General features: G+C 43.6%; 3 protein-coding genes across 4 annotated transcripts; all 3 read right to left on the bottom strand.

Annotated features, from left to right (window-relative positions):
* Nucleotides 1–415: 415 nt before the first annotated feature.
* hoxa1a (homeobox A1a) lies at nt 416–3,361 on the bottom strand. The gene is made up of 2 exons (XM_049603104.1): nt 2,202–3,361; nt 416–1,682 (listed from the first exon to the last, which is right to left on the bottom strand). Exons 1-2 carry the CDS (start codon nt 2,806–2,808, stop codon nt 1,315–1,317), a joined length of 975 nt encoding a protein of 324 aa, XP_049459061.1. The 5' UTR covers nt 2,809–3,361; the 3' UTR covers nt 416–1,314.
* A 4,229-nt stretch (nt 3,362–7,590) lies between these two features.
* Nucleotides 7,591–10,102, bottom strand: LOC125905214 (homeobox protein Hox-A2a). The gene is made up of 2 exons (XM_049603103.1): nt 9,251–10,102; nt 7,591–8,662 (listed from the first exon to the last, which is right to left on the bottom strand). The coding sequence occupies exons 1-2, from the start codon at nt 9,612–9,614 to the stop codon at nt 7,929–7,931; spliced, it is 1,098 nt and encodes a 365-aa protein (XP_049459060.1). The 5' UTR covers nt 9,615–10,102; the 3' UTR covers nt 7,591–7,928.
* A 3,097-nt stretch (nt 10,103–13,199) lies between these two features.
* On the bottom strand, nt 13,200–20,660 carry hoxa3a (homeobox A3a). 2 transcript variants are annotated; one of them, XM_049603101.1, is made up of 3 exons: nt 19,012–19,155; nt 17,787–18,363; nt 13,200–14,944 (listed from the first exon to the last, which is right to left on the bottom strand). In XM_049603101.1, exons 2-3 carry the CDS (start codon nt 18,244–18,246, stop codon nt 14,151–14,153), a joined length of 1,254 nt encoding a protein of 417 aa, XP_049459058.1. In that variant the 5' UTR covers nt 18,247–18,363; nt 19,012–19,155; the 3' UTR covers nt 13,200–14,150. The 2 variants fall into 2 exon arrangements, with proteins under 2 accessions (XP_049459058.1, XP_049459057.1); XM_049603100.1 differs by lacking the exon at nt 19,012–19,155 and adding an exon at nt 20,303–20,660 and having other exon boundaries at nt 13,201–14,944.
* Between the last annotated feature and the right edge of the window lie 1,949 nt (nt 20,661–22,609).

The following is a 22,609-nucleotide window of genomic DNA, read 5'->3' as shown; positions in this document are numbered from 1 at the left end:
TCAGGTGGGGATGATGACACCTCCTTGTGACTTGGGGGAACTGAGGAGTTAACGCTGACAGGGCCAGTGGGGCACCCATCCTTGTCGATAGCCTAACCTCGATGTTTTAATCGATAGAGTTTCTTTTTTGTCCCCTCAATAAGCCGAGAGCTCGATAAGGTTGTCATCACAAATGACGCTGACGTCCGCGCTCTCATCTCCTCCGTGGATAAACATGCCTTTATTATGCCAATAACTCTTTACCCCAGGGACGGGAGCGCGCACGGCCGCATACATTGAGGGACTCTGCGGTGCGTAAAAGAGACACGTGCAGCTTCTCAAACGATGGGAAAATGGACAGAGATTTCCTCTCTTGTCTGTAGAGCTTAGAATAAAGGTCTGATGGGCGGATTCAGGTGGAAGATTTGCTATAAAATCCTCAAAAAGTCTCTTAAATTCTGTCTTTCCCAAGATTCCCCCTCAGCAATGACACAGATGAATGGTTTGTAGAGGTAAACGCACTTTAATACACATGATTGACCCGTAAACGTCTCTCTGGACAAAACATTTTGTATGTGCTCCACTGGATTATATAGATAACAGAGAAAAGCCTGGAACATACGTGGCCTCACACGACCTGTTCCCCAACTGATAAAACTCAGCGCCCCGCTAATAATACATGAAAGCATTACGCATCATGCAAATCTCACACAATAGACATTCAGACGGTCGCGACACACAAACACACAGGCCTTAAACACAGAGGTGACAGTGATTAAGGAGGTAATATAACAATGCACTCTGTAATGACTAATAAACGAGGTCATCTCGTTGATTGTGTGATGCCTAATTGACGACATCCAGTGCAATCATCCTGGCCGTGGCCATTACGCACAACTTTGGCACATTTGAGGTATTTGTTTGTATTTGTTTTGTTTTGTGTGCAGCTGTGTGACTTAACATTGGCAAATTCAGCAGCACTGGTCAGAAGCAGGTGTAAGGAAGGTATCTAGATATCTTTTGCGCCATCAGAGTCGTGGCGTGGCGCGTATTTAACGTCAGAATTTCAAAAGAAAGTGGAGATATTTTAAACCACTGGCCTACAGTTGTTTGTACAACAATGTTATCGTTCTTCTGAACACAATACACAATATAAAACAAATCTATAACTCAGGTGGTCCATATTATTGTTCATGTCCCAAATAGTGCATTAATTCATCCTAAATGTCCACGTTTGTCATCCATCAACCAGGACTTTGTCTTTGGTACACTGGGTATGAGCTTTGATATATACAGGCCGCCTATGGCCCAAAGAGGTAAGGAGGCAGTTGGTTCTTAGTTGGAGGAGTAAGGATCAGACACCGTGGAGGATGTGGGAGACGGAGTAGAGGGAGCTGAGATAGACTTCTCTGATGCTGCATCGTCCATTTTCTCTTGTGCGCTCTCCCCCGGGTCCGAGGATGGAGCTTTGGTCGGCAGCAGCCCTTCTTTCTCCCTCTTCTTCTGCTTCATCCTCCGGTTCTGGAACCAGATTTTCACCTGAGTCTCATTCAGCTGAAGCGCGGCCGCGATCTCAACGCGCCGAGCACGGGTCAGGTACTTGTTGAAGTGGAACTCCTTTTCCAGCTCTGTCAGCTGCTTGGTGGTGAAGTTGGTCCGGACCGTGTTCGGCTGACCCCCATAACCGTACTCCCCAGACCTGCCTGCAGACGAAGAAACAAATCACTGTGAACTTGGAGAGTTACACTACATGTTCTCTGCTCTCAACACATGAGTTACTGCTTGTGCCCAGAAACAACTTTTACGCATTGAGAAGCAACTTTTACGCAGCAGAAGCAACTTTTTAGGCAGCAGTTATTTAATGTCAGCTACTTTGAAATATGCTGTGATACATGTGTTCATATGCTTGGTATAATAGAACACTAAAATATAGCATCTGCTACAGTATAGTACATTAAAATACTTCATTATACAATGAGAGGCATTCCCAGCCCTCTGTCCTTTCCTTTAAGACAGCATTACAAATTATAAAGGTGGCACAGTCAGATAGGAAGTGTCAAATAAAAGGTATACAATTTTAACTCAATAGCTTGGCTCTAAACGTGCTTATATTCATGTTTGTCCCACACAAAAATATCTCACAACATTGTATCGCTTGAATGCAGAGACTTTGGATCACTTATAAACCTGTGTTGTTTACAGACATGACACATGGTACCCACCTGTTTTCGGTGGGTTCCTCTTGACCTTCATCCAGTCGAAAGTCTGTGCAGAAGATGCGCCCTCAGACAGAGGTGAACAGCAAGCCTCCAGGTGAGCTGCATGCAGTGGTGACAGCGGGTTTGAGCACCCTGGAAAAGGGGCTGCTTGCTCGTGCCCGCCGCCATAGGCAGCATGGGCATACTGCAGTTGACCCAGGGGGGCGGCACTGTAACCTTGGCGATGCTGAGAGACCATGGAGGAGGAAATGTTACCCGAGTACATCAGTGGGCCGCACTGGGGGAATCCCGCTGTGGAGTCTACTTCCTGGTTGAGGGCGTAATGGTTATACGTAGCACAGAAACTTTGGGGTCCATAGCTGGAGCTGCAGGCCGGATGGGCCCCATAGGCGAGACCCAGAGAGCTAGCAGGAGATTGGTATGACCCCGGCTGGTGAGGGACGCCGTCCGGAGAAGCCCTGCTCCCCATGAAGCGGTCATCCGTCCCGCAGTTGTTGACGGTAACCGCGCAGGACTGGAAAGTTGTAATCCCGTGGTCCGAGTGGAAAGCCCTGACAGAGCATGAGCCTCCTTCACCGCTCATCACTGAGTAGTCTAAGAAGCTGCTCATTGTAGCATTGTTCTGCCTGGGCCGAGGGACCGTCCGCTTTACAGACACCCTCTGATCTAGTCCTCTCTCCCCTCTTACCCCGAGTGACCGTGCCAACCTTTACCTATACTCTGTCCTTATCAGAGGAGGGAGGGGGGCGCACGGGCCGATATCAATGAACGGGTGTTATCACGTGGGCCCGGGTCAGCCAGTGAGGTACTTGTCCTTATCCCCTTAGCCGGTGACAGATTGGTGTTTGAGTGGCTATTTAAATTCCAGGCGCTCGTCGATCAAGGTGACGCGCGTCGCCACTAATGTATTGGCCGAGCAAACAATGAGCTGGGAGGCAGACGGCGGTGGACAGCTCCGGGGTCGCATGAAGAGCGGGGAACGGCAAATACGGCGTCTTCTAACCCTTGCTGTGCGCTCTCCCGCCCGGGGAAAGATTAACGTTTCACCCCCTGCAACCTCTCCACGTGGACGACCTAGCACCCTGACCTCAGGTACGGTATTTTTGGAATAGAGAGGAGAATAGGTGTGTGTGTGTGTGTGTGTGTGTGTGTGTGTGTGTGTGTTGGTGCGTACATGCTCGCAGGCGGTTTGTGCATGTGCCCTCCGTGCGTGTCTGTATCCGCCCGCGCGTAACAGCCGTGATGTCATATGTATAATGGTGTCATTCTCTCCTGGATGGATGGATAGCTCAGTGCATGTGTGCCACTGCCACAGGCTATGTGGGCTATCAGTGTCCCATTCCAATGCGAAGTGTTTCACGCTTTAACACTGTGAGGGATTTGCTCAGCAAATATTTTCACAGTGTGACAGTGAGGGAGAGGCAGGAAGGCTTCACTCCTGACACAAGCAAAAAGTACTCCAGTTTGGTCAAAGAGAGCTTAATAACTTTGTTCCCCAGCAAGGTCACATTAGAGATGTTTGGCTGCTTTTCAGCACTTGCTTGGAGGTCACAGGTGATGTAACGACAAGAAAACCTATTAAACATTAAGATGATGTAGTATTAATTTTTTCTCTCCCGGGGTCACGGGGTCTGCTATCTGCTCTGATTTCACTCCCACATGTATTCATTATGCATGTATAGTGATCAAATGATCTGATAATGCGAGGCCCGTCGTGGAGCTAATGCGCCTATATAGCCCGAGGTGCGACTGTGGGCTGATTATCCTGTTAAGTTCATCAAATAAAGCTGTTGCTTTATTGCTTGAAATTAATGGCCACGAAAAGCTGCGCTGGAAGAAAAGGCAGAGCAGGGGGAGAGTGTGCGTGGGAGAGCTGCGGTGGAGCGACAGCAGAGTGCAGAGCCAACCAACCTCTCACTGAGGAAGGAAAAGAAAGGGGAGGGGAGGAAGAGAGGATCACATGGTGGGATGAGCGCCCCCACTGGCCATAGGTGGTCAAACACCCAAAATACTTATCAATGTGTTTAAAAAATGTGTATATGAGTGTGGATATGTATGGTGACGATAGATAGATAGATAGATAGATAGATAGATAGATAGATAGATAGATAGATAGATAGATAGAGGCAGTGGCAGCAAGTAATTAAGTACAATTTGAGGCAGTGGTGGAAAGTATAAGTACAAACTGAGGTGGTGGTGGAAAGTAACTAAGTACACTTTGAGGCAGTGGTGGAAAGTAACTAAGTACAATTTGAGGCAGTGGTGGAAAGTAACTCAGTATAGTTTTGAATTACTTGTAGGCTACTTTACTTAGATGTACTTTTGGTCAGTGTTGGAAAGGTTACTTTTGTATGTAATAGATCACAGATTACCAGTTACCCTGTTAAAATGTAATACATAATATAACTATTTCAATTACTTCATCAAAGTAATGTAACTAATTACATTTGATTACTTCTCTAACAAATTCTTTAAACTGGGCAAAGCTGAAACATGTCCAGAAATAGGCTCTGCCAAAAGAAGGCATTGCCGCAAGGTATAAAGATGCATATGAACTTTTTACCGAAAAGAATATATTCAGATGTAACCCCTTTGTAATCACCAAAATTTTGATTAGTAACTGTAATTTGATTACATTTTTTCTTAGTAACTGTAACTGAATACAATTACCTTTACTCCCCAGAACTGCATATGATTACTCTTCAGATTTAGATTGTACACAAACAACTAGTGATAAGTTAATGAAATGATACACTGTAAAAAAAAAAAAATAAAAAAATAAAAATAAACCAACCATCTGTATGTTAAGAGGTTAGCTTTACCACCACCTCCACCTGCTTACATGTTATCGGGAATAATAAATTAAAGATCTAATAAACTGATATGTGATATAACAATATAACACTTATTGGGGGGATTGTGCCGTTATGTACTTCTCTAAAGGGTGGGAATCACCTGGCAAGAACACGATAGTATCATGATACTGAAGTCACGATACAATATTATTGTGATATATGAAGGTTTTTTTTTTCAATATTCTGAGAATTGCATTAACATATTGCAATTTACTACGTTCAACTGCAAATTATGTCACCAAAGAAACTTTGTCAGCATCAGTTTTTATAAAGCAATTGACTTTATTTTAGTAGGCTACTAAAGGTTTAATTTGTGTTGCAATATTAATGATTTATATAATTAAAAAAAAAAACTTGGCAGTTTGTATCCATATGATAGTGCCAGCAAAATGTCATGATACCTTACTGTATCAATATCCCCCCTACTAATAACTTCAACTTCAGTAAAATTTCAGATATGGCTTGTCCTTGTCATGGAGTGTTACAGTGTGGTGCTGCTACTTTTACTTAAGTAAATGATCTGAATACTTGACCCACTGCTGCTTTAAGATTTACAAGTAAATGCGATTAAATATTAGGGGTGAATGGGTGGTAAGACCATACAGCATAGTATCGAACACTCAGCATATTGTATCGCACAAAATAGTGTATCATGACTTAAGTCTTTTGATAATATGGTATCCTGGGGCCTCTGATGATTCCCTCCTCTATTAAATTTAAGTAGCCTAATGAAAATAGACATGGCCATCCTTACACACGTGATCCTAAAAGTTTGCAGCTGTTTTAATCAAGCTCGAAAAAAAAAGTGAGGAGCTGATGCAAACTTCCACAAGTGAGAAAAAAAAAGCGCAGTGGGGTCAATACGTCCCCCCGCCCCTCCTCTCTCCTCTCTGTCTTCCCAGCTGCCTCTGCAACAGTAGAGAGTGGGCGCAGTGGATCCTGCCTTGTCTGCCTGCATGTGGAAACTTCAGCCAGGCCTTGGAGCTTTCTTGGCTCTTTGTGTGAAACACATGTGCGCAGAAAAGGCGCGCTGTCTCGGAATGATTTGGTTATACTGGCCCTGTGGTTAGTCATTGGTCGCTTGAGTGCAGGAGTGTAGAGGATCTGCACCCCCACATACCCCCCTCCCTAAACACACACTCACATTGACACACACACACACCAGTTACCCAGTAGGCTAATATTCAGCCAGTCGATTGGCTTCTTATGGCTTCCAGATTGTTCGATAACCCGCCGCTGAACGCTCGAGTTTATGAATTTCGCACATGTAGATGAGTTTGTGAATCGATCATTGCAGGCCGGCGTCGCAACCGGTGGTTGTTTTTGCTTGTTTCATACACAGGGCTGTTAAAGTGGAATAACCTATTGAGTCAATCTGTGCATGAGCTAATAACTGATTCCTATAAGTCAACCCAAGTGCAATACAATAGAGCAAGACCAGTCATAATCCCTATATTGAACTGCAACACTTCAGAACAGAACTGCTCCAATAATGTTGTAAAATCCCCCCAAAAGCAGAAACTCTGCTGATAAAGTAAGCCAGATATTGCATAATGGTCCTCTCTGCGCTGCTATTCTTAGTAAATTTATGCCTGATAAATTACATCTAGTCCAGAAGGAGTCTGTTTTGAGTTTGGGCTACTTTTAACACACGGGGAAAGAGTGCAGCCTCATAACCCTGAGCAGCCTGCTACTGCTGCATGCTGCCGCTGTCCCCGAGCCAGAGCCGTGTTTAAACAAGCTATAAAAATGAATTATTACCAAACGCATGCAGAGACTCAGCCCCCTTTTAGCACAGGAATTGGGGAGTTCCGTATGAAAATGTAAGTGGGGTTTTATTTGTGCACATTACGCCACAATTGGTCTCCTTAATGTCCGTCTCATTCATGCCACGGAGTGATTTATGAGCTCCTGAAGGCAAACATGGTTCGGGTATTTGCCTGCAACATGCTCACAATGTTAAGAGCCCTGTCATGCTAAGATCCGTTGCTGGCGTGTTTGCTTTTACTCTCCACAGTATGAAGTCTGAAGGTGAAAATAAAAATAATCTGCATTAGGCTTTCTGTGGACAGCATGAAATATTGCCAGCATGTCTGTGTAAATCTAAAAGAAAATCAGCAAAACAAACGCTGCTATTTTGCACCAATTATTAGTTAACACACTGCTAATTTGCAGATGTTTAAAAGTAATTTCCTACATTGAAAAAGTTATCAACAAAGTTTTAAATTAAAAAACTGCATTTTAATTAGTTCTATAAAAAGACAGACGCCTTATATTTTACTTAACTATTTGAAACTATCTGCATTATGCTGAAATTAAATACTACAATAAAAGTTCAATCATGTGTTTGCCTTCACAGCTCAACGCGGACTATTTATATCCATCGCCAACCTGTTGTTTCATTTGCATAATGCGTCTATTTTTTATGCCCTACTTTCTTTATTTTGCATATTTTCTACGTGAATAATTCAAGCACAAATACCCAGTCAGTAAATAGAAAAAGAAACGACTCAAAACACCAGAAAGAAAGGATTGTAGGAAGTTAATTGTATTCTAACAAAAATATCCAAGACATTGGAAGCTATACAAAAATAAAACGACCAGGTTCCATAGGCCTAATATTGTATAATTATTCACATACACTCATAATTTCCATTCCAAGAGATCAATTTGTTATGGTAATTACAAGTCACGTTTAGAGTAGAGCTATTTCAGTGATTTCATTTCATCCTTACCTTGAATTAATCGTCAAGTCAAATATCAACAGAATAAATGTGCCGAATATACAAATAACATCAGAGTTAAAACCATCGTAGCCTGATATTAATTGTCCCGAGAGAAGGGGAAAAAAGAAAGGTACTGTGATTGATTTCAGTTAATAGTTCAGATGCTGTAGGTCGATTGTAGTTAGAGACTCCGAGAAAAAATAGAAACTGTCCGTAGAAATGTCCACGGGGCTGTCCAGAGACTCTGACAAGCTCGGCGAGGCTGCATCGGAGAGCTGTAGGCAGGAATCCGAGGAGAAAGGTTGAAAATCGTGTATAGAAACATCCAGGGCCGGGGGACTGTCGCCATTGTCCGGGCCAGATGCCGAGCCTGGGCCCATTGTTGACATGCAGCCGGGAACAGTGGGTGACGGGTTGGGAAAATGTTTCAGATTTTTGTCATTGCTGTTCAGCGGCGCAGCAGCAAAGCTCATGGACTCGCTATTGTGGAGCTGCTGAGTGGAGCTTAGAGAGTTGTTCTGAAAGGAGCAGGTATCTCTCTCCAGCAGGGCCCCGCTCCGCTCGTACAGGGGGGCCTCGTCCTCCTCGTCGCTCTGGATGCCGTCCTCGGCGCCCGGCCCTTTCCCCTCCCCGTTGTGGTTCTCCTTGCTCTGGGTCTGCCGCTTGTGCTTCATGCGCCGGTTCTGGAACCAGACTTTCACCTGCCTCTCGGTCAGGTCCAGCAGGGCCGCTATTTCCACCCTCCTCGGCCGGCACAGATACTTGTTGAAGTGGAACTCCTTCTCCAGCTCCAGCAGCTGTGTGTTGGTGTACGCTGTCCTCAGCCGACGGGAGCCCCCTCCTCCTCCTCCTCCTCCGCCGCTCTCCACAATCTCAGGCGAGCCTGGAAAATAAGCATCACGGTAGCACTGGGATTAAAAACGCAGGACACAACAGTTACATAACCCCGCTGCCCGTGAATCAAACATTATGGCTCTCACAAACCACTAGAGAGTGGCTCACAACACGCTGCAGCAAAATGGCCGCTGGAGCTACTGACCCAAGCTTATAGCCTGTGCACCTTTTATCCAGAAATCATTACAGCATATCATCAGATTGTTTAACACATAAAATAACATGCAGCGTGAGCGTGAAGCAAACACAGTGCACTATAAAAGCAGTGAGGTCCAGGCTGGTGTGGGATACTAATGAATGCTCCTGCTGCCCTCCTCGGCAACGGCACTCCATCACTCTTCATTACTGTCACACATCAAAACTCTGCTACGGCTAGGGGAATAAATCATCTTACATCACCAAACTTTACCCAAACTTTTTTTTTTTTTGCTTCATACACAATCACAGCAAAGCAATAGCCATAAATCTTTCAGAATAAAACGTCTCTATCCTATTTGTTTTTTTAAGGAAAGGCCTGAGCTCCAGTTTAGCAACAGATAGCAAACACTTCCGCAGTAAGTGTTTTAAAATCACCCACCTTTTGGAGAAAAGCACACGGGTCCATTGGAGATGGTGGTTGCGGTGGAGGTCGGCAGGTGGTTCCTCTTGGAGGCTTTCTTCTCCCGCATCCAGGGGTACTCCGGGGGTAAGGAGGCGGTGGGCAGCGGGCTGCATCCGTCGGGGCTGTGTCTGGGCCGGCCGTGCCGCGGATGGCTGCCCGGATTCAGGCTGGGAATGGTCTGCTCAAAGGGAGGAGGAATCAGTGTCGGGCGTGAAAGCGTCGAGCTCTTGATTGATGAACTTTGAAATGAATCAGCGACAGGGGGGAAAGATGTCAGGCACTCAGCAAGCGACGGCTGACTATTGATAAAACCGCTCTCTCGCTCGAATTCGTAATTCATCTCCGCTCCCTGAGAGCCGAGGAAAGTTTGCACGCGTATTTTTATAAATGTTGCGGCTCAGTGAGGACGAGAAAGAAAAAATCATTAAAAAAAATCTCCTGGTGGTGTTTTTTTCTATATCACTGATTACGGCCGTATGGGGACCGAGCTACTATTAAACTATTGAATTCATGGAGACAAGGTTGAAATTGGACCGAATTGCCTGTCACATGATTACCTCTGCCCAATGACAATTTGGGGTTTAATCAAAAGGAGCCACTGTCTGCCTGATTGATCCAAAAACTCTGATGAAGAACGCCTCGCTCAGCTGGGGGACGACTGTTTTTATTTACATCTTTGTCCGCTCAGTTTATCCTCCTCTCGCCCCTCCAGTCCAGTCCACTAAGCTACAAAATGTGTTTTTTAAGAATGGCTGACGCTCACTATTACAGGGAAGGAGCCCAGCCTAGGGTGCGCGGATTCGTGCACTCCTCTTTCTCGTATTGTTTGAGGATGTCAGTCGAGAACGCCCCCCACCACACACACACACACACACACACACACACACACACACACACACACACACACACACACACACACACACACACACACACACACACACTTCACGCCAGTAGCTATTCATATAGGCGAGAGTCAGGCTCCTGAGGTGAAAAAAAACATACCCAAAAACTGATATTGAGACTTCTCGACAGAAACAAACCCCAACAATCCAGTCTGCTCAGTGAGTGTGGACTCCAGAGTAGATGTGATTCTTCAAAGATGCATAATAATGAAATATGCAGTGCATCCATTGACATGTGTTGCAATAAAAAGCCCATCCATTAAGTTAATACTGACGGATATGACACGTTACGACCATTTCTTCCAATAACAGCTGTTGTAAAATTTACAGTTCAGGTCCAGGAGCTTGTAAAAAGATATGCACGCATGTATGCATGCATGCATGCGCACTCGCAGACATTGCTGTAATATAGGCCATTTATGTAGCATTTATAGATATGATTTTAAAGCACAAAGGTTTTTCGTTTATTCCACAAAAGGTCGATTTTAAAACGAGGTCATGCGCGTTCATGTGCGTGCACAAACCCATAAACGTCAGGTTAAACACACAGGAGCCCTTTCTTTCCTTTGTGATTGGTTATAGTCACATTTTTCAATAACCAAAAGCTGCCACAGTTGTTACTATATTTTATATATTGTCATAATATTTAGAATGTCCATGTTAAGAGTGGGAAACCACAAGGTTAGAGCAGGGTTTACTGGGAGGACAGCAGCTGCAATGCAAAGGAAGGCATCTCACTGTATTTCCAGTATCAATTCTACCTGACATTGCAATGAAGCAAACACCATCGACCATTCACAATGAATCCATTTGCAGCGATATTATGTAAATGGAATTGTTATTGAATGGCGCTTCCCTGCAGTGTTTGGTTTTATAGCCCTTCCAGAATAATCTGTAAAAGCCACATTTGGGATGTTTTTCGTCAAGCAGTACATGTTGGATTTTCATTCAAAGAAAAAAAAATATGGCTTGGTGAGTAAGAGAGAGGAAGAGGAGAAGTGGTAGGCCTCTCTCAGTTTGTTGCTTATATACCAAACAAAGAGTCCTGGAAGCCTGCGCGCGATCAATCTTACTCGCCAAAAGGTCTGACAGCTCGGTGCCCTCACAACACATTTAAGGCTTCTAACTCTCCCCCGGATCAAATGCAGCCAGGAAGCGGCGAGAAACACTGGCCACTCAGATTAGAACCAGTTTCTGCTCGCAGTTGTAGCCGAGCTGTCGCTGGAGGGATGTTTTAAAAGATAAATAAGAACCCAGCTACACAAGATGCCACCATTTCCTTTCTGAGGAGGCGACAATGCGCCAACGGTGAGTAGGGCGAAGCAGCTTCTCCACCTGGCTTTTATCTCTGAATTGTGAATGCATTTACACAAAGACATGTATTTTCGTTTTTTGGTGTAGGATTGTGAGCAGATCAGACCGCGTGGTGAAGAAGGACAGTGTTGCTAGGGGAAGAGATGGATGGCTTTTTTTTTTTTTTTTTTTTTTTTTTTTTTTTTTTGGAATTACGCACAGGCTTTGTGTGCAAGGAAAGGAGTGGGTGGCGGCATTTAGTGGACCCCAGCTTGTCCTACACACTTGTCTTTACAGCAGGATTGATTTAGGAGCACTTTCCCACGGATGGAAACGCAGTGAAAGAAATACAAATCTTCTGTTTCAGTTACACCGTTATTTATGTGCTACCTGTGTATGGCGCATATGGGTCAAATCAGTGTCTTGCTGTGTGTGCGTGTGCATGTGTGCGCGTGTATTTGTCAGTGTGTGTGTGTGTGTGTGTGTGTGTGTCTGCGTTGGATGCAGAAATACTCAGTGCATCAGCTTTTTTTTTTTTTTTGTTAAGTGTGACACACCATGGTTCAATTGTTCTAGGTTTCCCTGCTAACCATATGTCAGGGCTGGTAATGTTCATGCCCTCTTATATCAATCACATTGGGCTCATAAATGATTTCTGGGTGCAAAATCAGTGAGGACAAATAACAGAAAGGCGTAACATAATCACCAAGAGTAAACATTGTACAAAAAGGTTTGGGTGATTTGATAAGAAAGTGGAAAATTATTTGCTTTTTTTTTTTTTTTTTTTTTTTAAAAAAAAAAAAAAAGAAAAATCTTTGCATTTTCCTCCTGAAATAAAAAAGATTTCTAAAACAATCGAAGTATTTTAGCTCCATGTGTGCAGGTATTTTTTTAATATATTTTTAAATTTAGCAATGCAAGGAAATTATTGCAGACAAAAGGAAATTCTTTTTTTTAAAAATAGGATCAAGCCCTTCATTTAAAAAAATACACAAAGAAATCCACTGCATTTTTGAGCCTCCCACTGATAATTTGCTTTGCAGTAACCATCCACGCAGCCGAGGCTTCATCGCGTTGAACTGGCTTTAACGCTGCCATCTGCAAATCTGTAGTATAACGAGACAAATTAGCCCCGTTACGATTCTACTTCAACCTGCATCCTCTCTGGCTGCGTTTGACTGACTGAACATATCAGGGAATTATTTTTCAAAGGATTTCTCATTTAGCTTGTTGTCTCTTTGCAGAGTCCGGGTGACATTTTTATTATTATGGATGTGCCCACGCAGATGAGAGGAGGGGAGAAGGCCACCCGAGAGTTTTCTTCACGTCGAATCAAGAGGAAGGGAGAAAGAAACATGCAGCTTTTATTCAGTATTTGAGTTTATCTGCAGCCCCATTTTGTAAATGAATATTAAATATGGTCACTGGTTTCATATTATTTTGTATGCCTGAATATTATACGAATATATAGATTTACCAATTGTCACACACGGTTTATTATTTTACCAATTGTATATAAATGTATTTTTCATTTATTTTGTTATCCACTCTGGAATTTTATACCTTCATGAAATATATAACACCAGTAACAATAATTAATTGGATTTTTATATTATTATTTTTATTTAATAAACTGTCTTGTATTTATTTTTTGTGATCATATGAAATGTTTTTATGTGTGTCTAAATTAAAACTACAAGCTCTGCTGCAATTATATTTCAATTCTTTTATTTATTTCTTCGAACTGGAGCAGCGTGGAATGTATGACATCGAAAAAAGAAAATTGATGATGTCTGTTTTTTTTTTTTCTTCAACAAAGAAACTGCAAATGTGTGTCCTTCTTTCCACCCTTATTGCATGACTGATTGATTTTACATTCGCTGAGAAAATAAAACACCTCCTCGAAGAAGAAGAAGAAGAAGAAGAAGAAGAAGAAAAATGGAAACATAGCCTATAATAGCAACATGGTGTGCTGCTGCTGCTGCTGCTGCTGCTGCTGCTGCGGAGCTTGTGCAGACTACATGTATGGGCTGGAAAAGGGCCGAGACGCTAATTTTCCACCAACCTTGTCCCCCACACAAAGATCGCAGAGGTGTCAAATAATACTAAAGGACTCTTTTATCTTAACACCGAACAAAATAAATAACATTTGAAAGTCCAATAGAACAACACAAAGCAAGGGAGGTTGCGTGTAAGCGCATGACCCTTGTTTCTGAAAATGTATTTCCCTCATAATCCCAACTCGTGGGTCTTGAAGGATCCTTTCACAAGTGCAACAAAATGCAAAACACAATTCTTCAACTGCGGATAAATAAAAGACGGACAAATTCACATTAAAATGAATAACATATGTTCATAATACCCTGTTTGAGTTTCGATTTTAAAACAAGATTAAAAAAAAAAGATTAAATAGGCCTATGCATATACTGTGCCCCCCTCCCTCCCACTCTAGACGTCCTACAGCCCAGATAAAGGTCTTTGTGAGACAATGACACGAGCAAATAGAGAAAAATTCAAGCAAGTTGTGATTATTTATCCTACGCTACTTCACACATCAAACTATAGAAAACATAAACAAAGACAGAGAGAAGGTGGAAGCCGTGAGGAGGCGCGGAAACAAAGCAGTAATGTGTCTGGAGGTGGATAACACAATGGGCGGAGTGATCCGGGGAGCGCCACCGCTACAGATGCGTCAGCTTGGGCGCTTCCTGGATTCTTCCCTGAGAGTAGTGCGGCGTTAGGTCTGTGTACGTCGGTGTCGGATCACACACTCCGTGATGCTGACTGTTGCCCATTGTGATTGCTCCATTGTAGTCCATGTTTGCGGACGGCGGGTGCGGGAGGTGGGTCAGACCGAAAACTGAGGTCCCAGAACTGGGCATTGAGTCGATGTAACCTCCGCCGACATAAACGGGGCTGCCCTGCATGTGAGTCCCGTAGTTGCCATTGCCTTGGAGAGGATGCGCGTCATACTCGGGCGTGGCCGAGTCGGTCCCGGGATACCTCTTCTGGGAGGGCGGGCAGTTGTTGAGGGAGCTGTTCAAAGGAGGGGGATATGACGTGGCCATGCCGTATGCATTTTGATGAGGTTTATTGTAAGACGTCGGCGACTGGGATTCATAAGGTACACTGTTTACAAGAGAATGCATAGAGTTGAGGTAGCCTCCACCACCGCCACCACCACCGGAGGCCGGGCCCACAGGACTCCGAGGGGACTGTCCGCCAGGGGAGGGCATCATTCCAACACCTTTCTGATCCTTCTTGTATTTCATCCTGCGGTTCTGGAACCAGATTTTGATCTGTCTCTCGGTGAGGTTGAGCAGGTTGGCCATCTCCACCCTCCGGGGTCTGCAGAGGTACCGGTTAAAATGGAACTCCTTCTCCAGCTCCACTAGCTGGGCGCTGGTGTAGGCTGTCCGGGCCCTCTTCGATGCTGCTGACCCCGGAGGACTCTTGTCTCCGGGGCAACTCTCCACTGTCAGAGAGGAGGAGAGGAGAGTGTCAATCAGTAATCCATTACAGACAGAGAGAGGGAGAGGTACAGAGGCAGAGACAGGAGAGTGAGAGTGAAACCAGCTGACAACACGCACACGGCTGATAACAGAACTTTCAACCATCAATAGGGGTCGGTTTACTAGATAAATATGCCATGCTCCAGTGCTTAAATAGGGATTTCATCGTTGGGTCTTTCTCTCTCTCCAACGCCTCCCTCTTCAGGTGCGCGTGTGTGTGCGCGCGCCCTTGTGTGCTGCAAACATCTCAGCATTTTTGATGAATCCTTACTGCAAAGCACAAGGGTTAAAACAAGGGCTCCATAAGACAATTAACAGATCAGTGCATGGGCATTGTGTCTGTGTGCACGCTACACTAGCTGCACAGACAAAAATGCAGCTGAAGAATAGTAGGTCAATACCTGATATGGAACCAGGTAACCTCAGATTTCCTACCAAAACATTTTGACCCCCATCTCCCCCCGTACTCACAGAATAGCACACGCGTAATGCAAACACAAGCATTATGTATTCCTCGGGGTGTATAAAGCAGCTCGCCCTGCCCTCACTGATAAGCCTCCCCCTCTAAGAGGCTGGAACTTGGCTGCAGAATAGCAAGGTGTTGGTCTACTCGCCGCTGTGGCAGGCGGCCAACACTTAATAAATTTCACTACCTGTCGCCCAAACGTGGAGCAAAAGGAATGCAGCATGACATAACCTGACCTATGAGGTTATTACAGAGATGAAAGAGAAGGTAACAGGAGGAATATCCACATATGTATGGCAACCACGTGTGATAAGGATTATTATTGTATGAAGAGCATACTTATGAATTCATCTTTAAAAGGCTAGTTAGCTCGATTTTATAAAACACTGATTTGAGAAACCTGTTACGTGCAGCACTATCGAGCTCTGTCCAGCGTACGTGCGTAAAACGCGCGTAAAAGGCTTTTCATAAGTGTAAGCACCTCAACGTGTTGTTAGAATTGATGAATACCCCTTCCCAAACATAAATCACAATGAGGGCGAAACACTGCTTTGCATTTTAAACTCTTACCTCAGAGGAGTATATATAACTTAATTAGAAAATTGCCCATATGTTACAACATGAGATGGCCACCGGAAGGTAAGCATCTCTGAACTTTTAGATTGGGGTTAATGAAGAGAACCCAACTAAACACCCCACCCTGACCCACCAAGTTTTTCTCAAATAAAAACAGCACGATCTGGCTTGCGTATGTGCGTAAAGCGTGCGTAAAAGACTTTTCATAAATGCTAGCACGATAAGTTGTTTAAAAAGAACCCTGTAACATAACACACTTGTAACATAAATCACAAGGAGTGTCACACTACTTTGAATTTGAGCTCTTGCTGTGACTATGTATAGCGTTATTAGAAACTGGCCCACTTTTTTTTTTTTTTTTTTTTTTTTTTTACAAAATGTAAAGATCATTGGAAGATTAGCATCTCTGCATTTTTAAGTTAGCTTTATTCAACTTAACGCTCAAAACACACTAACTCACAAAGCTTCCCTCTAAATAACCAACAGGATCTAGACTCCGCACGTGCGTAAAATGTGCGTAAAACGTGCGTAAAAGCATTCCCATACATGTTAGCACGTCAATGTGTTGTTAGAAACGAATAAACAACAATTTCCAAACAGAAATTATTATTGAATTGAAATTGATTGGATTGAATGAAAAGACTTTCACTTGCTTTATATTTTCAACCTTTACATAGGAACCTTGCCCATTTCATTTACAACACATAAGGCCATTGAAAAATGAGTGTCTCTTACACTGAATCAACTTGAGTTGAGTCCATATAAATAAAGACCCCCCCAAAATCCAAACTCCCCAACATGACCTTCCAAGTCCTCCTTTCATCAAAACAGCAGGATCTGGCTTGTGTACGTGTATAAAACATACCCAAAAGGGTAGTTTAGGTGTTATTAAAAATTTTTTTAAACAAATCAAAATGAAGCCACATAACGTTTCTTACTGTTGAATAACACCTGTATCTTACTTGAAATAATACCCACATATCTACCTAATAAGACCGCCATGGGAAGATGAGAATCTCTGAATTTTAAAGTTTGCTCTATGTAAATAAACACCCCCTGAAACACAACCCACCCACTCTGACCCAAGTTTCCCTCTAATCAGAACAGCAGGACAGACTGAAACAACTGTTGTGCGTGTTTGTTTGTTGTCTCTCCAGGGAACATTATGTGATCAGTGGAGATGCGTGTTTACAGTAGGGACAGGTCAGCTGCAGGGCACAGGGACAACAAATGGTGGAGACTACTTCAACTGTTAAGCCACATAACTCTTCTAGATTCTATAACCTTATATTGTTATTTATAGTATATAATGTGTGGGGTATCATTTTGGAGAATTTCCAAGATGTCACTTAATCATTTCAGGATACAATAAAAGTAACACTTTCACATATACTCTGACTGAAGAGGTGTTGATTAAACTCTGTGGTCATATTTTGGCTGTAGTTCTTGAATAACTTTAGGGTCCACAGAGGGAACAAAATATATACATAAAATGCCATGTAATACCACAAACTACTGACTTCACTGACCTGAAAACGATACAGTAAAATCAACACCTTTTTGACGCTAGCACAGAAAAAAACAGGAACATTTTAACCCTCACAGGGTTGCGGTTTGCCCCCCCTCTCCCTCCTATCCCCTTACCTTACCACCCACCCTCACCGCCTATGTATTGTGTCCTCCCTCAACAAAACTTATTTAACTTTCTGGTCAGAGGCTATCAAGTTATGTGTTAACAGCAGCAGTGTTTTGGTTGAAAGTACCTGAACTGGAGCTACTGGTGGGTTTCTGCTTGGTGTTCTGACGTGATTCCTTCATCCAGGGGAAGATGTGTTTGCGAGCTGCAGAGGTCGGCGAGCCGTTCTTGGCACTGGGCTGGTTGGACCCGTTGCTTGTGTTTTGGCTGATAGCACCGGGGGATTGTGAGGGAGGGGGTGGGCCTGACACTGGCACCTGCGGTTGATTGCTTTCGGGATGAACCTTGGACTGCGCCGCCTGAATGGCTGTGGTCCTGTCGCAGCTCTCCGCCATCTCCCCCGGCTTCTGCAGAGCCACGGAGCCGTCAGGAGACTGCAGGGAGCAGGCAGGTCGATGGTACTCACTTTCCACATGAGAGGCCCGGGGATATTGGACCTGATTGGCATCATAACTGAAGCCATTTGCGCTTTGATATGGGTAGCCACTGTAAATTGCGGAGCTGTCGTAGTAGGTTGCCTTTTGCATCTCGCCGTTTCCCAATATTTATTTCAGAAACTGACAGGGTCTTGACACCCTTGTAGAATAACATTGGCACCCCGTGGTCACGTGACGCCTCTCCGCCAATGGCCTCCTCGGGTGAACCTAGGGTTACAAGAAGCACTGTGAGGAGAAGAAATGGTGGCGATCCATCTTACTTTTCAATGCAGGCCTGACACAAGAGACTATGGAAGCAAGATAGGGCCAACAGTTCTGTAGACTATTACCGTTTACCTTATGGCTTACACAGGGCACAAAGGCACGCACTAACCTTGTATTACCATCTGTGCCAAACCACATCAAAACAAAAACCTTTTCAAAAGCATTTCAGATTGCCAAATCAATTTTTAGACCTAACAAGAAACTGCGTGACATTTTAAATCATTGGGCTTATTAACAATGAAACTAAATAGAGTTACCTTTTAGACAAAATGCTGTAGGTGGAAAAAAAGGGGCTGTGGGGAAATCTTATTAACGAGTAACCACACAGGAAAATAATATTTTTGTTATATTGTTATTCTACCAACAGGGCTGTCAACAGTATATCTAATTTCCTATGTAGCAGGTGAAAGCATGCCGTGTGGTCCACAAACTTTAAACCCATTTTTGTTTTACACTGTGAGTAACAGGATAGACCTCAATGAGCTGTGTTTCCTCGGCCACCTGACGCAAAGCATAAACAACCGCATTCTCTTCCTTTTCTTTCTTTTTTCTTTGCATGCTGCAAGATAAATGGAAGGGCCACGAGGAAACCTGAAAAACCGGGCGGGCATCCGTGCATCTCCATGACCACGGTGTGAACTTTTCCTAGCAGGGCCATAATAATGGTTGCTGCCGGTGCTGTCTGCGCGGCGGCCCGTCGCGGTGATATATGGGGGTCAGTGGGCCGGGACGGCCTGCTCGGAATGAGCGGCCCGGTGAGCAGCCAAGCCCGGTACTCAGGCGGACAGAAACCCGGCATGGCACAGCTAGAGCCTGCTGCTAAACCACCATAATTCACGCAGGTAACCATGGGGATCAGCCTCTGAAAGATTATTGGGGGAACTATAAACCATAATAGACACAGATCCACGGGTCATCATCGGGAAATCTTTCATAATGTGGCATCACTAATGAAATAGTGGAATGCTTAATGTGGACTCCCGGTGTTTTAGAGATTGCCATTAAAATTAGCAAAGTGCGATGGATAACAATAATAATAATAATAATAATAATAATAATAATAATTACTTTCACTTAAAAGCTAGTGATTTTCAGTACAAATAAACTGTAAAACCAGCCCATCCATTTACTATTTGGTTATTAAATCATGCAGTTCTTTTGTCTGCACTCCAGATTTAACCACTGCAGTCGCTCCAATCAAGGAAGCTGATCATTTGGACACTAAATGAAATAGGAACTAAATAAAATCAAAAAATATTTGCTTGCAACCCTAATTTCAAATCTCAACTGCTGATGCTAACAGGCCCTGATGGTGTTATGCGTCTGATGGTAAATATAATCCCAACATTTATTTTGTTAATGTAGGCTGCAATAAAAAAAAATATTACTTGTTAATTTCATAATCCGTAGGTATGGATAGGTTTAGTATAGTCTCGGAGCAAACGTATAGCTAGAATGCATTTTTATAAAATGAACGCAAATAAATGAAAAGGAAAATGTCAAGCAACTGTTTGTGCAGCCGTGCAGAGCAAATCAGTCTAAAATGAGCCCTGAGCTCGCCCTTAACGCAGCTAAACCGCAGAGTGAAAGAAGGTGTCTTCGCTGTATCTGCACTCATGATGACCTGGAAAAGATATCAGAAAGCTTTGTGGTGTGTATCTCCAGGCGAGCCATTGCGATAGTCATAAAAGACAGAGAAAGAGAGACAAATGACAGACTTTGTGCGCAGCCCTCTCTGCTCCACGTTAGAGAAATCTGGCTGCCTGACTGTGTGTGTGAACTCTTCCTGAACCGAGATCTAAGTCATACGGTGATAAATCACCGCGCGACACACAAACTCCGCCATTTACAACCGAGGGGAGCCTATTTCTGGCCTGCTTACCTTATCCTCTGACGACGAATGCAGAGCACCAAGCGATATTTTCTCATTCAGCGACGAAATCGATCAAAGCAATAATCCAGGGGAAAAAAAGTTTAAAGGCAGGGCTGGCTGGGTGAGGCAGCAGCAGGAGCAGCAGCAGAGTGCGCCCTGCCATGCACCAGGCATTAGCAGCCACAACAAAAAAGGGAAGAGCCGAGAGAAACCCCTTTCCTTTTTTCCTTTTCTTTTTTTCCTACTCGACGTGGATGGGTAAACCGAGATTACGAAAGCAGGCGTGAGCAGTCGGGTCAGCGAGATAAGAGTTATCTGGCCCCAAGATTGAATTTATCGTCATGCTACAGAGCAATGGCCAGGGCTTCATAGCAATATTAAACTCAGCCAAGGCTATGCTAGACTATGTGATCCTTCACCAGTACCATGCAGACACCAGTGAACTGCCCCGAACCAGAGCGTCACCATAGACAAAAAAAATTATGCAAATAAGTAGCGCCTTGGAAAGCCAGTTCAAATCAAGTGGCTGCTTCTCCTCCTCCCCCAACCAAATGAGGTAGTGTGTCCAGAAAAAAAAAAACATAATGCATCGTTACAAATAGCATGGAAGTCCTTCCCTAAAGTGTTTTAAATATTTTTGTTATTATTTACTCCACGTCCTGCAGTGGAATTATGAGCCCAGCGGATGAGATGTTGGAGAGAGGGGAGAATACAAAGGAATAATCAGCCGCTGACCATGCTGCATTTCCATTTCCACGGGACATAAAGGGCTTCTATTCGCGGTTTAATAATTAACCCGCATTTTTGCATATAGTCTCAGTGTCTGGGCACAAGGGAAGCGCTATTCGTTTTCATTCCAGCACCAGGTCTACCACTGCTTGCATGGCTTCTTGTGTGAAGAATACAATATATTTATTTTGAGAATAGAAAGCACAACAATTTCGCATCAAAGCCGAGCTCCATGTATATCAAGGGAAAAACCCCACCAGGAGCTGGGTGTGAAAAATGGGAAGAAGGTTCATCACCAAAAGGCAGAGCGGAGGACATGCAGCGAGGAGCAGGGGAGTAGAGAGCCGGCAGCAGGGGGAATCCCTCTGCATGGTAATGCTTCTCTTTCGCAGCCAAAAGAAAGAACGGGAGAAAAAAATAGATTTATGTCCTCTCAGCTTCCCCGGGCTGTAAACATGTCCAGAGCTGCAGCTTCTCTGCTGGTTTCAGGCTCTGGGACAAAATCCAGTGACACAATTAAAAAGATAGAACACACGGACGGTGTGGGAGGGTGAGTGGGATAAAAATTCACGCGTGAGGATTTTTTTTTTTAGCCAACTCGGCTTTTTCTTTTCGAAACCAGAGTAGTCACATTGTATAATTATTTACCTCTTTGTGTTTTGCTAAAATGCTGATGCGTCTCTCTCTTTAATTTGGCCCTGAGCTGAGGGTGAAATGTCAGTGAGGTGGTGGTCGTTTTACTGCCGTGCATAATAAGGCGTAAAACAATGTGGGAGGGTATAAAAAAAATTGAAATGTTGATGAGAGTAGATCCATTTTTAAAACTTCAGCGCAGTAAACTACAGCAGCTTCAAGCAGATGGCTTTCACTGGAAGTAGTTTTTGAAAGGAGTAAGGCACCGCTCCAAGAGCTGCGATTCCCCTCGTCACTTTTATAGTGACAAATTACACCACAAAGACAAGTGGAAGAGAAGGAATTATTGCTCTCGGGCTGGTCATATTGCTGCTACGAAGAAACGTACAAGCCATAGGCTGCTTCTCTATCCCTGCGAGTGCTTTGGTGGGCGTGTGTGGTACTTATTAGAAATTGAATAAGGATATCACCATCAAGCATTCATAACGCAAATCAATAAAGATATATGGACTTACCGAAGGCAGTTCAAGGTGTCTCGGAGACCGTGCGATGGCCTGAATTTACTTGGCTGGATTTCTGCAAGGAGGAATAAATATTTTCAGTTTCTCAAGAGATAAAACAACCTTTTAGCGTGTTGTGGAAAATATAGTGCTGTGGATTTTATTTTCGAATAGGCGCTCCATATAAAGAGAGCATCTGGTTATAAATAAATGTTTTTACGCGTAAAGCTGTAGGCCTTCATTTAAAAATAAAATACAATTAAAAAAAACTAACAAAGATCTGCAAAATAGGAAATCTAGTAAAATTCGATGCATTAATTTTCAAGATAATATATAGGTCAATGTTTAGATTTAACAGCAGACTCCAAGTCTTTGTCTTAAAGTATAAATGTCTTTACAGCTTCGAGGAAGCATGAAATCTGAATTCGTTTCAGCATTTTGCACCACAATATTA

This window comes from Epinephelus fuscoguttatus, linkage group LG17 (assembly GCF_011397635.1).
Source record: "Epinephelus fuscoguttatus linkage group LG17, E.fuscoguttatus.final_Chr_v1".
In the NCBI taxonomy this organism is placed as follows: Eukaryota; Metazoa; Chordata; class Actinopteri; order Perciformes; family Serranidae; genus Epinephelus; species Epinephelus fuscoguttatus.
This window is presented reverse-complemented; position numbering and strand designations above follow the sequence as displayed.

Excerpts from the sequence above, each read along its gene's own strand:
- hoxa3a (XM_049603100.1), bottom strand. The coding sequence starts at position 18,246 with ATGCAAAAGGCAACCTACTACGACAGCTCCGCAATTTACAGTGGCTAC. Across the intron at positions 14,945-17,786 it reads CACCAGTAGCTCCAGTTCAG|TGGAGAGTTGCCCCGGAGAC; the intron begins GTACTTTCAACC and ends CCTCTCTGACAG.
- hoxa1a (XM_049603104.1), bottom strand. The coding sequence starts at position 2,808 with ATGAGCAGCTTCTTAGACTACTCAGTGATGAGCGGTGAAGGAGGCTCA. Across the intron at positions 1,683-2,201 it reads GAGGAACCCACCGAAAACAG|GCAGGTCTGGGGAGTACGGT; the intron begins GTGGGTACCATG and ends CTTCGTCTGCAG.
- LOC125905214 (XM_049603103.1), bottom strand. The coding sequence starts at position 9,614 with ATGAATTACGAATTCGAGCGAGAGAGCGGTTTTATCAATAGTCAGCCG. Across the intron at positions 8,663-9,250 it reads CGTGTGCTTTTCTCCAAAAG|GCTCGCCTGAGATTGTGGAG; the intron begins GTGGGTGATTTT and ends CTTATTTTCCAG.